This window comes from Dermochelys coriacea, chromosome 12 (genome assembly GCF_009764565.3).
Source record: "Dermochelys coriacea isolate rDerCor1 chromosome 12, rDerCor1.pri.v4, whole genome shotgun sequence".
In the NCBI taxonomy this organism is placed as follows: domain Eukaryota; kingdom Metazoa; phylum Chordata; order Testudines; family Dermochelyidae; genus Dermochelys; species Dermochelys coriacea.
In genome coordinates this window covers 27,648,519-27,662,935 of record NC_050079.1, presented here as the reverse complement: position 1 = coordinate 27,662,935, position 14,417 = coordinate 27,648,519, and the positions used below count along the sequence as shown (strand labels likewise).

Sequence of the window (14,417 nt, the reverse complement as noted above, 5' to 3'; positions counted from 1 at the left end):
CTACAGTCACCTCAGGATTGAAGAAACAGATAGGCATGAGCTGCACAAGCTCTAAGACACGGCCAACAAGGATCTGGGCTTTAAAGTCCAGAGAATGGCAGCATGGACTGTCACACAAATGCTACTTTTTTTTTCAGGAACAAACCATTTGTGGAAGTTCTGCAACTGTTAGTTAATTAAACACCATTCCCAGAATGCTATAGGTAGCATCAGTTAACCAATAAAGAACTATGCTAATTTTATATTCACAAAGAGAGGTGGGGGAAGAGGCCAAATGAAAAAGGACAAAAATCATCAGGGAAAGAAAATTTATTTCCAAGCTTCTAAGAGAGAGCTACAAACAACAAAGACTAAAAACCAAACACTTAAAACTATTTTTTTTAAAAATTAGTTGACAATGTCCTTTTAAAAAAAATTAAACATAAATGTAGAAAATGCAGTTATTAATTCTAAAACTTGCCCAATAGTGAAATAAAAACACCAATGATAAGGATGGAAACTTACCAGTAGTTTTATTTTTTCTATGTTAATTTGTAAATTGTTATTTTTATTATTATTAATTATTATTATTATTATTATTATTTAAATGTATGTTGGAGAAATGTGCAAATCTAGCAAAATATTCTTTGGATTATAAACATAGAAAAATCAACAAAATCAACAACCAAGGAAATTTGAACCAAGTTAAGAAGTAATAAACAATGGAATTATATAAAATGCATATGCATATAATGAAGTGAAATATTACAATAAAACATTGTATAGTGAATTTGCTTCTTCAGCAAACTAAAATAGGGTTATAATGGGAAAAGTGAATATTTTATGAATATATGCCTGAAAATATATATATTTTTTGAATTTTTAATAGTTAGATTTAAATTTAACTACATAATGGGATTTCAGTTAAGGAATATATCAAAAGAAAAAGATTTCCTCTAAGGTTATGCAGTTTGCTACCAGACTGCAATTCAAGGATGGGATTTCTAAAATTAAAGATGGAAAAATTTATATCATTGCTATTTATTGCCTCTTCTTATATTGCAGTTGCTGATTGCTGACCCTTACCAGCAAACTATATTAAATTTAGCAGAATTACAGCTGCACACAAATGTTGATGCACAGAACATATTTTGGTCCCTTGCCCATTCCAAACTAATATAAAAAAGGTTATAGATCAATTTTACAAGATTAAAAACATACATTACAAAGACCAACTCTGAAAGTACTCAATATTTCGCTTATTAAAATTAAAATATCTTGTTAGCTGTAGATTAGGCAATTCTACTGACATAAACTAAAAACATTTCTAAATACCAGAACCATAATTAATGCTCAGGTAAGGTAATTGTCAGGTAGAACAGTCTTTAGGGAATTCCTAGCTAAAGTGGGTCATATTTAAGTCTTTTGCAACTCGCAGAGTTTAGTAAAGATATTATAATTAACAAGTGTGGAGTATACTGTAAGTACAGTGTACTTCTGTTCATGTATGAAGTTGTTTCTGAGATCCATGGACTTTCTGGGCTATAAGATAAATGCATATTACATGGGAAATATTTAAAAGGTTTAAATTTAATTTACTCCCAGAGTAAGAATAACTTTGTATGAAAAGTGTCACTGTACTCTGGGAGCAGCCACAAGCTGTAGATAGAGAGGGTATAAAATGTTCACCAGACACTACAGATTCTTATCTAAAAACATTCGTAAAACATCTTTGATTTTAAATAATCACTTAACAAGGCAATAAACCAACTACAAACACATAATAAATAGGGCTATTAAAAGGTCACAATTGTAGTAAATTAGAACTATAAATGGAACATTAGAAACACTACATGTTTTCTTAAATGCTTAATAACCAAAACAAGAATTAAAAAAAGAATCATTTTATTTCAAATTCTGCTTCTTATATTGAAGCACATATTAAAGCAACAGTACAATGTTCATAAAATATAAGTGTGATGCTGTAACATTTCTTACATGTCAGAATACTGATATTTGTATGTATACTAAAATAAGAACTTTAAAATTGTACAAATAGATACATTAAAAATGACATAGAAATAGGGCGCCTCCCACTGCAACAAGACAGAGTTTTATAGCTGGCACGTATTAGTTCAAGATGAAAGTATAAGCAAAAAGATTTACAAGAATCAGCAGTAACAAGTTTGATGCTCAAGAGACATTATAATTGTACATTGTACTGTACATACATCATATGGGCTTAAGCTGGCTGAATATTATATATTTCAAGTTTAAAAATGCACTACATATACGAGTGTCCATAGTTTAAGGCGAAATTACAGCTCAGAACTGTTATCTTTTTTCTAATGTGTGGAAGCTTCTTTGACATAAAAGATTTAGATGTTCATAATACATAAAAGATTTCCCTCATTTGTAGGTTCACTTTTAGAATTTTCCTTCCCTTAAATATTTTGTACTTCATAAGTGGTTTTTTTCTCTAATGAAGTTGATAACCAACTTCTATATTTGCCTTTTGTAAGAAAAGGTACTTCACAGTATTTACCACTTTTATGTCCTTTTCATTATTATTAAAGGAATCCTCTTTGTCAAACTTAAATGTTTAAATGAGCCTTTTCTTGATTTTTAAAAAAATACCTGCTTACATTTCTTCTGGATTCTTCAAAACATCAGACACAGTTCTTAAGGCCAAATTTGTAACTTTACTGTTAAGAATCATCATCAAAAGTGTCTTTGGAACCATACAAGTCTGCTAGTTTCTTAAAGCGAGGTCCCCAGTTTTGTAGATAGTCATAGTCCAAATCGGAATCTGTTGTCGCCGACTCTAACGAGCTAAGTGAACCAGCCACTGAGCCTCTTCCTTCGTAGCCATAGATCTGAATAGAATCATAAGGAGGAGCAGTTGGATCATTATCAGCCTCTTGTATTCTTGTGTTGATGAAATCATCAACATCGACGCTATTAGGAGCTGGCCGAAGCCCTGGTCTTGGCATATACTGATACTCGGGTTTTATGTCTTTACGAGGAATAAACCCATTGATGCCATCAGGGTTCTGTAAAGTAGCAATGTCGAAGGCTTCAGTGTCTTCCTCTCCACCACCTTCATCATCATAAGTTATAATGTTCTCTCTCACATCTTCTTCTTCAAAAACAATCAAAGGTTCTTTCTTCTGCCTTTTCAGTGTCACAAATAACACTACAATGACTACAGAAAAAATAAAGAATGTAAGTTAGGTTAATTTCCAAGCAAAGTCTACTTTTATAAATGATTTTTCTCTAAAGAGAAAGATCCCTCAGTGACTAAAGCATATCACATTCTTGTCATAATTATTACACTTATTATTAGCTACTCTTGATGGCTGTGAGACACAAAGTTAGGGATATTTCCCTAAATCTGAGGGGTTTCAGTTCCAAAGTTTTGGACCAGGCCCATTTGTTGCTGGATACCAGTGCTTATTACATGATTACTTTAAGGCTTTGATGGACTGATGGACTCCTAGTCTGCACAGATCTCAGACCACCGATCTGTGACTGTATGGGAAAGCCAACTATTTAGAAGAAAGGTGGACCTGCGTGAGATATGAAACCCAATCAGCCACATGACTGCAAGGTAGAAATGAACCTTTGAAGTCCTGCAACACCCAATAATGAATTCTAATTCCACACCCTGTTGCCACAATGCAATAGGAATTATTCTAGCTCCAGATTTCAATAACTTTCCTTTGATAACATGAATAGGTGAAGGGACAAAGGCAAACATGACCTGTTCTCTGTCACTCATTTTTTTAAAAAGTAAATGTTGCCTTGTAGAGTCATCTAGTGATTTATATAGATACTTTTAAATACTCAGGACATTTATGGTGCTTTACAGCTCTTCTCTCAATGGCAGGTCTTCTAAGTCATCAGTTTGTCTTTACTTCCCCTTCAACACGAGGGACGTTAAAGGCAAAGAGCTGGCATGAATTATTATTCTAGGCTGACCTCGATAAGCAATGTGTCATCCAGCGAAGGGCACAAAACCAAAAACTTTGTGTCATGGAGTTAGTATCACTCTCTCAAGCTGTTATATACAGTACTTTACCTGGGCTTACTCAGGGTCTCAGCTCTAGTGAAAGGGATGTGAAGAATACTAAATAAGTTCATCTTTATGAGGGAACATATAGTATGTCAAATGTGGCCAAGTTAGGGTTAACATTCAATATAATCAAAAGCAGATAAATAGGTAGGGAATTTCCTTACCTAACAAAATCACAATGCAAGCGAGAATGGCAATTAAAGCTCCAGTGCTAAGTCCCGCATTGAGGATGTAAGCTTCAGCATTACATGAGAGCAAGGAACCATTGCTGTCACAGCCACAGACTCTAATAGTGAGGGTATTGGTGCTGCTCATTGGAGGGATTCCACCATCACTTATTACAATAGGAAGAAGGTATAAATCCTGCTTTTGTCGACTAAAGCCGCCACGTCTAACAAGAATACTCACTGTATTATCTGTTTAAACAAACAAGACAATCTTTAATCACCCAATTTCTTCTCAGACTCATCTTCTTCATAAATATTGAGAAACTGCATTTTGCTACAATTGCTTTGACTGTTTTAATGCTGTATTTATATACAGTAAATTGATTGTTCCATTTCTAATGGCACATGCAAAATTAAATATCATTGTTCCTATATACAGTACTGCCCTATTTATTTCAATTATTCCAGGGTGTGATATGGAATACAAGGAGTACAATACATACCCAGCCTTTTTTGGTTGCATTTCACATTTCTTTTCCTGCTTAAATTACTCTCATTTACAATTTTGGTATATTTGTGTTCACCTTTTAATTGTCTATCATAAGGGAATACAGCACCAAAAGGAAAATCAAAGCATTTATTTATAAGGCAAGAGTATTTATGACAATTTTAAAAGAGGTTGCAGATACTGCTGAATGCTTAGATTATTAGGAACATATACACCAGCAGTTCACATGTTTTCTGCAACAGTGAGTACTTGCTAAAAACAGCATTCATGACCAAAAAAAAAAAAAAGGATCCAATCATACAAATGATTACTGCTGGTTGCGGTGCTCAGTATAGAGAGTAGCCTTAATGGACCCCACTGGCAATTCACAGTACTGTGCCAAGTAGTAAACATCTGTAGAATTAGGCCTTGACATTGTACCTATGCTGATTCTGAGCCTGACCCAAAGCTAATCTGTGAACTTAGTATCAGGTCCTTTGTACTCAGGCTATCACCTTACAGAATTATAAAGATTAGATTTTACATAGATTTTGCCCAAAGATATTCTTATAGGAGTGCAATTCCCACTGAAATCAAAGGAATATGCACACAATATCTCATGGCAGAATTGGTCCCTGATATTCCACATGGCCATTTCACTAGAACATATTTAAGTAAACACTATTTTGATAATCAATATCTCCTCAGCACTCTGATCCCAGAAACCAGAAAGCTTGAAAGTGTATATTGATATAAGATGCTTCTTAGTGTATGTGCACCGGGCCTTGGGTGGCACATGACCAAGGTTCATCACTGAATTTGGTCTACTGCTTGGATCATTAGTTTCCCCGCTTGGGCTTGGTACTGATGGGGAGTCCGACATGACTGTTGAGCCAGGCCCCTGATAAGATGCTTGAACACACACAGTGAATTACACAATGATGCTAAAAAATTAACAATTTTAAGTGGGTTTGGAGCCATACATTACATTGAAAACTTGCTTCTTACTGTCCTCTTTATCCAAGTTTCAGTTCAGTGTTTGGATGTTTATTCAAATTCCTTAGGACAAAAAAATTAGGCAGGAGAGTATGTAAAAGGAGGCCTTCTGATGAGTTTTCCAGTGTTTCCTGTTTCTGGTCAGACAGGAAATACTATGAAAAACAAGAACTGTGCTTCTCTGTGGCATTTCTTGTGCTGCCAGACCCAGGACACTCAAAACTCAAAAACACTGAGGTGAGTGGAAGGAGAAATTTTATCCAGCTTTTTCAGATCCCCAGAAAAGTTTGGTTTGGTTAATGTTCAGCTCAGATCTCACTTTATCCAAACCTCTTCACTTTCTGTTTCTCACTTTTCCAAAAGGAAAGAAAAATGAAAATAGGATGATTCTTTTAGTCTTTTTTTAAAATCAGGACAGGGTAGTCACCTTCTATGCCATCCATTTTGCTGCTGCTTCGGGATTCAGCAGAATGGTACAAAGACTAATCCTTTTCCTACTGAAAACTCTGCATAAATTCCAGAATAATGTGATTCATAAAACTTCTTTTAATAATCTGACCAATGTTATTTCCAGAGAAACCTGTGAATAAATTAGACCTAATGGGGCAGAATATTGCCTCCTACATTCAAAGCCCATGCAGGGGGACATTTTGGACAAAAAATCTCCATGAGGACTTCCTTGTGGAAATCACCCCACGTTGTCCCATGTGTTGAACAATGTTTGCTGCCACCCCAAACCTGGTGGATATGTTGGAATCTGTGGGAAGTTAGGGACATATCTGTACCTAATATGGACTTCATCCCAGCTCTCTGGAAATCTGACTGTATTACAAAACAGCATGACAGTTTTGAATTTTGACAGTAACTGGGTGGTAATGTTTTGCTTGAGATGGAGAATATCATAGACTCATAGACCCACAGGGATAGAAGGAAGCCCAAGGGTCATATAGTTTAACACTCTGCCAAGATGCAGGATTTGTTGTGTCTAAACCATCCAAGACAGATGGCTAATACGGACTCCTTTTGAAAACCTTCAGTGAAGGATATTCCATGACTTCCCTAGGCAGTCTGTTTTCCTGTCCTACTGTTCTTACTGTTAGAAAGTTTTTCCTCAACTTTAATCTAAACCTTCTATGCTATAGTTTGAACCCATTGCTTCTTGGCCTGTCCTCTGTGGCAAAGGAAAACAATTTTTCTCCATCTTTTTTATGACAGACTTTTAAGTATTTGAAGACCACTATCATGTCCCCCCTTAATCTCCTCTTTTCCAAACTAAACATACACAGTTCCTTCAGTCTTTGCTCATACGGCTTGCATTCCATCCCTCTGATCATCTTTGTCATTCGCCCCTGGATCCTTTCCACTTTCTCTACGCTTTCTATACATTGGTGACCAAAATTGGACAAAGTACTCCAGCTGAGGCCTAATGAGCACTTAACAGAGTGGTATTACCACCTCCCATGACTTGCACACTATGCTTGTGTTAATCCAACTCAACATTGCATTTGTCCTTTTTGCAACAGCATCACACTGTTGACTCATGTTGAGGTTGTGATCCATCACAACTCTCAAAGCCTTCTCAGCAGTGCTGCTGCCAAGCCAGCTATCCCCCATTCTGTATTTGTGCATTGCATTTTTCTTCCCAAAGTGTAGCACCTTATATTTGTCTGTGTTGAATTTCATTTTGTTGTCCGTAGTCAATTTATAAAGATCCCTTTGAATTTTAGCTCTAAAATGTTGGCAACCCCATCTATCCTTGTGCCATCTGCAAATCTAATCAGTACGCTCTCTATTCCTACATCCAGGACATTGACAAAGATACTAAACAACACCAGACCCAGAACAGATCCCTGTGGAACTCCACTTGAGACCTCCTTCCAATCTATCATTCCATTAATAGTTACTCATTGTTTATGGTTATCTAACCAATTATGTATCCACTTAATGGTAGTTCCACCGAGCCCATATTTCTCCAGCTTTCTTTCCAGAATGTCCTGTGGGACTGTGTCAAAAGCCTTGCTAAAGTCCAGGTATATTATGTCCACCATATTCCACCTATCCACAGTTACACTGTCAAAGAAGAAAATCATGAACAAAGATGAACCAATACAAGGTCTGATTTTTTTTTAGTATTCGTAGCTTTGGCAGATACTGTTTAATCCATTTCAGAATTCATTAGTGCTGCTAAATATTTACACTTAATCATTTTATTAGTGGCAGTGTCTGTGTAATAGTCTTCAAATTTCATGGGGTTAGAATGTGGTCATAACAATTTGCTGTCAGTTGAAATGTGGCATCCAATGTGTATCAGCCTTGTTTAACTCCTTTTTACATTTTTTAGTCTAAAAAAGTATCAACTAATATTTAGTCTAATGTACAGTATTTTCCACACTAGGAATAATAGTCCATTTCCTCTCAAGCAACCAAATAAAAGCTCACAAGATGTCAGATCATCTTCATGGTGAAAGAGCTTGCAGACTGATGGATGGGGCAGGGGGAGGCAAGAGGGGGTACCTCTCCTTCAGTGGATGCAGTTGCCCCGAGATTCCAGAAACAGGACAGAAGAGACTTTAAGAGCCCTGCTTCCAACCTGAGCAAATGCCAAAATGGTACCCTGTGGGCAATCAAAACTCTGACAACTGATAACAACCGATTGTCTCGTTACTTTTCTGATTTGATTACCTAATGCCAAGATCACAACAATTTAATTACCAAACAGATCTGCCTAACCCCAAGAAGCCTAAATCTCCTTTCCCTAGTATGTCATAATGTGAATTGTTTAGACTTGTTTGTTTGTTTTCTGCTAAGTAAGAAGTAACTAAGTTTCAGACAATTTAGGCAATCTTATGTTTTTCCATATTTGACCAGTGATCAAAAGCAAAGATTTGGAGTTTGCAAGTTTCATAAAAGAATTGAGTGAATGCTTAAAATAACTCAAAAATACAGTAATGCCTCATCAAAATAGTTTTCAAAACTATACTGGGAACCACACACTAGGGATTTAGGAAAACTCTGATGCTCATTTAAATATTTTTTTAACAGACAAAAAGGAAAGCCACTCAAAAACACCATGTGAAATATTATGAAGTCCACTACCTGTCACTTCTTCCTCTGCTCTACTTGTGACCAACTCTCATATCCAGAAACAATATAATGTCCATAGGAGACAACAAAACCTTAACCTCTCAGGATAAAGGTAACATATAATCCAGTGTAATATTTTCATCCTTGCTTTTTCATCATTTTCATGCTCTTTGATTCCAAAACAGAGCCTAACTGTAATCCGAGTAAATGGTATTAGGACGAGAAACAGACGTTAAATATCCATGCCAGGTTAAAGTTGGATTCTTTACTCATTTTGCAAGAACCATATTGCAGCTGCTTGGCTGGCAATTTCAAGGACTAGAATGTGCCACAGCACATTACAGAAGGAGGAAAACATCCATCCCAAATATCTTTGCAGTCCATTCTGGAACATATATGTTTTCATTTTTCCAGTTGTTATTCTCTGGAGAATCCCTCTAGCTAGATATTACTTCAGGTGAATAGATCACCAATGCTCTTTATGAAATGGCTGGCATTCACAGATAAAATTTTACCATATCCACCAATATTTATTTTTCCATTTTTGATTTTCTTCTTTGCTTCTTGCAGTCTTTCCAAATTTCTTTCTCCATGAAGGTAGCTGTTGCTTGGTTTCTATTATGTTGTGTTTATGCACACCCAGAAAAGCAAATAGTTTGATAACAGAAGCTTATTGCAGAGTGAGCACTGCGAGCTGCTGCACCAGAGGTGAAAGTGTTGACAAAGCACGGAACACCAAACAGACTTCTGGCTGTAATTGCCTAGAATCTGTATCAGGCAGTGATTATTACTGGGTAAAATTCCATGGTAAGAAACAAAGGAGAATTGCACTGGAGCCCATGTCTATTACTGAGGGCCTCAAAACCCATTGATCAGACATGTGGCACTGAAGATCAGAACATGTTGCCATTGAATTAAAAGGGAGTTAGCCACCTCCTTCTGTGGCAGCAGAACTGGACCAAGAGTCTTCCAAAAGTCGTATCTTATATTTGTACATTCCAGAACATTATATCCCATCAGTGGCAAGCATTAAGAGGAAATTCCCCCACGTGTAAAGGGCCCAACATAAGGCCAATGCACCAGTTTCAGACAACGGGCTTTGTGCTTGACTCTGCACAGGGTGAAACTCTGCCTAACAGTACCTCAATGCAGGATGGAGCTGGGATTAAAATAAGGAAACATGTCTATTAATAATCTGTCACTTTTTTCTTTTTAAAATATCATGGACTGGCTACTGCTCTTTTTGAAGTCAATTTCTAAACACACACTGACTTCAGCGGAAGTAGGATTGGACACCAAACATATACATAGTCTGGGAAAATAAAGTATTGTTTATTTACATGGTATAATGTAACTAAACACTCAGAGCAAAAGTAATTTGATGCTGTATCACAGCATGAGATACCCCATTATCTCATATTTTCTATGGAAAATAGCCTGAGCTGAAAAACTTGGTAATACAGAAGGCTTTTAATGGGATGTAGAATGTGATTACTTTTTTCTGGATTACTGCAATATGTAATTACTTTTTGGAGTCAGTAGAAAGAAACTGTATTAAATGATAATTATAGGACTGTATTCATTTTAAAGTTCTGTAATAGACCTAAACATTGGAGTTTTCATTAACTGTTCTCCAAAGTTAATAAAGCCATTTTTTCTTTCAAACTAGCAATTTCTGGTGAAAGAGGTGGCATGATACAAAGATTACTCTGATTTACAAATGAAAAAATAAATGTTAAATGATTACATAAGTTATTTGACTTGCAAATTGTAACACACTCTGAAAAGGTTTACTATCCAGAAGTACAGTTTTAAGTTTTTCACTTTCATCTCTAACTACACCTTTTTTAATCAGAAAAGAGTTAAATTAACCATTCTGTTCAATTTGTTTTATAAAATTAACATGAATATATTAAGGAATGTATGAAAATGACAGCAAAGTACGAAAAAGTAAAATGAAGGAAGGATTTCATTATACTATGTATCCTTTCTAAAATAAAATAATATGAACAGAGATTCAAGTGACCTAAAACATCATTGTCTTGTTGAAATAATGTATTGCAGTGGTGTCATATAAAGGTACTATATTCAGTGGACTATCTGCATTTCCATTATAAAACCCTTATTTATCTGGGGTAACTTTTTAATTAAAAGGAAAAAAAAGGAAAGAAAGAAAAAATACTTTGATGCTTGTAGAAATGAAGGACTAATAGAACTGGCTCAAACCAGAGACTATGCTAACTTCCTTCTGAAGCTGTTTCAATGTATCTCTGACATGGGAAGCCCCTGCTATATTAGTCCTGAACCTCTCTTGAATAGACTGCAAGTTATGCCGAATGGTGCCAAACTGTGTGGTGGGTTTCTGATACACACTAATATCCATTAGAGATTTAGCTGATATTAGCAAACTCACTGCTAATCTTAGTTTGAAGCTAGGTCTCCCAAGGTGAAAGGCTAATTCATTATCTTTCTATGCACTCTAGCCTCGGTTGATATACTGTCCCTAAAATATCTTTCATGCTGAAACATACCTTCAAAGGAAAAGAGCACATTTTCATTTTCTTTTTATTGATTTACTTATTTTTTCTTTAAAATATATGCTTCAAACTAATTGTATGTTCTTTTTTTTCTTGCCTTTTTTAAATAAAGGAAAGTAAATACAACTTTCTATGGGCTCCTTTACCCACTTCATTTGAGTTTACAATTGCTATGTTGAGGAACCTAGATGTAGATATCCATATTACTTTTTTTTTAAAAAAAATGCATCCGAAATTTGGCCAGGGAGTTTTGATAGTACCTATCTTTTACTTCAGTGTTCAGAAAGGAAGAAATCATGCCAAAATAATACAGGAAGTATTGTAAATATTATAACATTTGAGATAAAAAGTTCATGTTGGATGTAAGTAATCAGACTCTGTTCTCTTTTATCCTGATGTCAATCTGGAGTAATTCTGCTCGCTTCATCATTTAAAGCAGTGCAACTGAGATCAGAATTTGGGAAACAAGCAAGTTTCTTCTCAAGTATTAAAGCTCATTTTTAATAAACAGTTTCCTGTAAGTTTGAACAATTTTGTTTTTACAAGGAAATTACCATGTTAAAATGAATTTGTTAAATACTTATTATTACAAATGTATTATGCTCTGTGCACTATTGTAATTAGGCAATTAGCATAGAGATATTTATAAAGACTGGATGTGCCTTTGTTCTATTTCTCTCTCCCCTCCTTCCACAACTTTCCCATGGAATGTTTGTTAGGGGTCACATTGCTAGTCCAGGACTGATGGTGTCACACTAGGAGATTATGTGGGATTGTGGAAAGACTAGGTTGCTAATGCCTGGCTCCTGAGGATTTCTCTCATCTTATTGTGGCTAATGTGGATACAAGAACATCCCACATTTTGTGCAGTGGAGATTGGAAGTAGAAGCTGGATTTTGTGACTGGTCCTCATCTAGATAATGAATCAGACTGAAAAACTGGATCTGCACTCCCCTCCCCCCAGATAAGCTTGCAGTGGCAGGGTTTTGACTCAAATTTAAAGCCCAAGACATCCACAAATTGACAAACACAACTGAATCAAAAACATCAACCCATACCCTCCCCCACAAGTGAGCCTAGGGCCCATGCTGAGGCCAGTATGGGTCACAGTGAATTCCTAAAGTTGTGGACTACCTATTTACCTTTAACTAAGTAGAATTGTGAATCTTCTGTTTATTGCTTGTTCTTGTGGCTGTAATGCCAATGCATTTAACATATAAAGTATCATATAATTTACAAAATATATTTATGAATCTGAAGGCCAGTGAACATGCACTAAATTATTCCAAAGAATGTCTCCGACTATCAGTTATATTTTCTGCTTTTTTTGCAAAACTCTCAAAAGCAGTCAGTCACAGTTAATGAAATTACTGCTGTATAAAATTATAATACCCATATGTTTTCTACTTTCACTGCTCTGAACAATAATATATGGTGAACTTTGATACAAACCTCTGTTGTCTCTGAGCGTAAAATTTGGATTGTGAATAATTTCAGGTGGCAAACTGAAGATAAATCTCGGTCCATTGGCTGCATCATCTTTGTCATCAGCAGTAATTGTAATAAATGGCTGTAAAAGAAAGGTAGCTTGTAAACAAATATGCCTTTGTTCGGTACATAATATATTGTATTCAAATACATTTTTTTTTCCAATATTGTTAATTTTGAGAGCCAAAGGGAAAAGAAAGAAAAAACATCATTTATTCTCATAAATATATAATGGGTATAAAGCTCAAACAGACAACTATTTCTGTTACTATATTTAGTCAATGCAAATGTTTATATCGATATATATATCTGTATATACACACACACATATATATATATATTGAGCTCAAATGTGAGCAGGTCTGAGGAAATAGCATAACCTCATTCTCCCACCCTCCCTCAAACTGGCAAACATATAGACAACAAAAGTAGTATTAATAAAATAATTCATACTCCCAATTGGAGGTAATCCTTTGCACAAGCTACTCTTAGCAGTAGGAATAATCTGCACTAGGATAAAACATACACAGGGTATGAATGGATACATTTGTGGGCTACACCCTGTAAGCATCACTCTATGCTTCCTGTCATAGAAGACAGATTGTCTCTCCAATATTTGACGTGTGCTCATGATTGCAAAAACTAACTTCTACCCTTGCTTCTACTGTAAATTTGCTGGTATACACCTGTGGCCATGGCCAGCCAAAACTCAAACTTTGAAATGTAGTGTTTATTTCAATTTTGATGTCAAATACAAAAAAATGCCTCTCTATTTGCCCTAGGCACCTTTGCCCAAACTTAAAATTGCAACCCAGCTTCCAACTTCCATACAAAACTGAGCTCCAACCAAGGAATAAAGAACTTCCCCTATTAGGGGAATGTAACAAACAGAGGATACCTGGTTGCTCTGAGCATTTTCACAAATAAATGCTTCATAGGTTGACGCAAATTTTGGAGCATTGTCATTGACATCAAGGACCTTAATTGCTACAGGAACTTTGGCTTCCTGATGTCGGTTGTCTATAAGAATAAGTGAAAACAAAACAAAATGGATACAAAACAAAGCTGTAATACTTTTATTAAAGTTAAAAAAAGAAACAACCAAAAACAAAATATTCCTGCTTTTTATTATTGCAGCTGTTAAACATATAAACAATGTGAGGAGTATAGTATTTTTATCACCAAGTTGAAATCCTCTGTGGAATACTTACAGACTTCAGTTGCAAAGACAGAGATGTTATGCCAAGCAATTTCTTCCCTATCCAGAGTTTTTATGGTCTTAATGTAACCATCTTCTGGATTGATACTAAAATATCTTTCAAGGTCAGTGTGACGATCAATTGAATACCTTGAAGGAGATGAAAATTGAGTATTAGACAAAAGAATTACTTTGCAGCCTGATGTTTCAGTGTTTGTTCAACGGTATATTTTCATATTATGTTAATATAGTTTTTCAGTAGCATGTTTGCAAGATGGATGTATTAATGGAATTTATCAAGCAACTTTTTAATGGAAATATATTTCCATTATTTCTTAATATCTATGTAGCAGAGGCCTTTTGCACTGTCAAGTTCTTATATAGTATAGATAATAAAAGCATCTAT

General features: G+C 35.4%; 1 protein-coding gene across 1 annotated transcript in view; it reads right to left on the bottom strand.

Moving 5' to 3' along the window:
• Positions 1 to 294: 294 nt before the first annotated feature.
• CDH11 (cadherin 11) overlaps positions 295 to 14,417 on the bottom strand; it is a 107,001-nt gene continuing 92,878 nt past the window's right edge. Inside the window, exons 9-13 of the mRNA XM_038368587.2 lie at positions 14,025 to 14,161; positions 13,712 to 13,833; positions 12,778 to 12,895; positions 4,219 to 4,470; positions 295 to 3,184 (exon numbers count right to left, since the gene is read on the bottom strand). Of these exons, the coding sequence (XP_038224515.1) occupies positions 2,688 to 3,184; positions 4,219 to 4,470; positions 12,778 to 12,895; positions 13,712 to 13,833; positions 14,025 to 14,161 (1,126 nt within the window). The 3' untranslated portion in view covers positions 295 to 2,687. The remainder of the gene's footprint in view (positions 3,185 to 4,218; positions 4,471 to 12,777; positions 12,896 to 13,711; positions 13,834 to 14,024; positions 14,162 to 14,417) is intronic.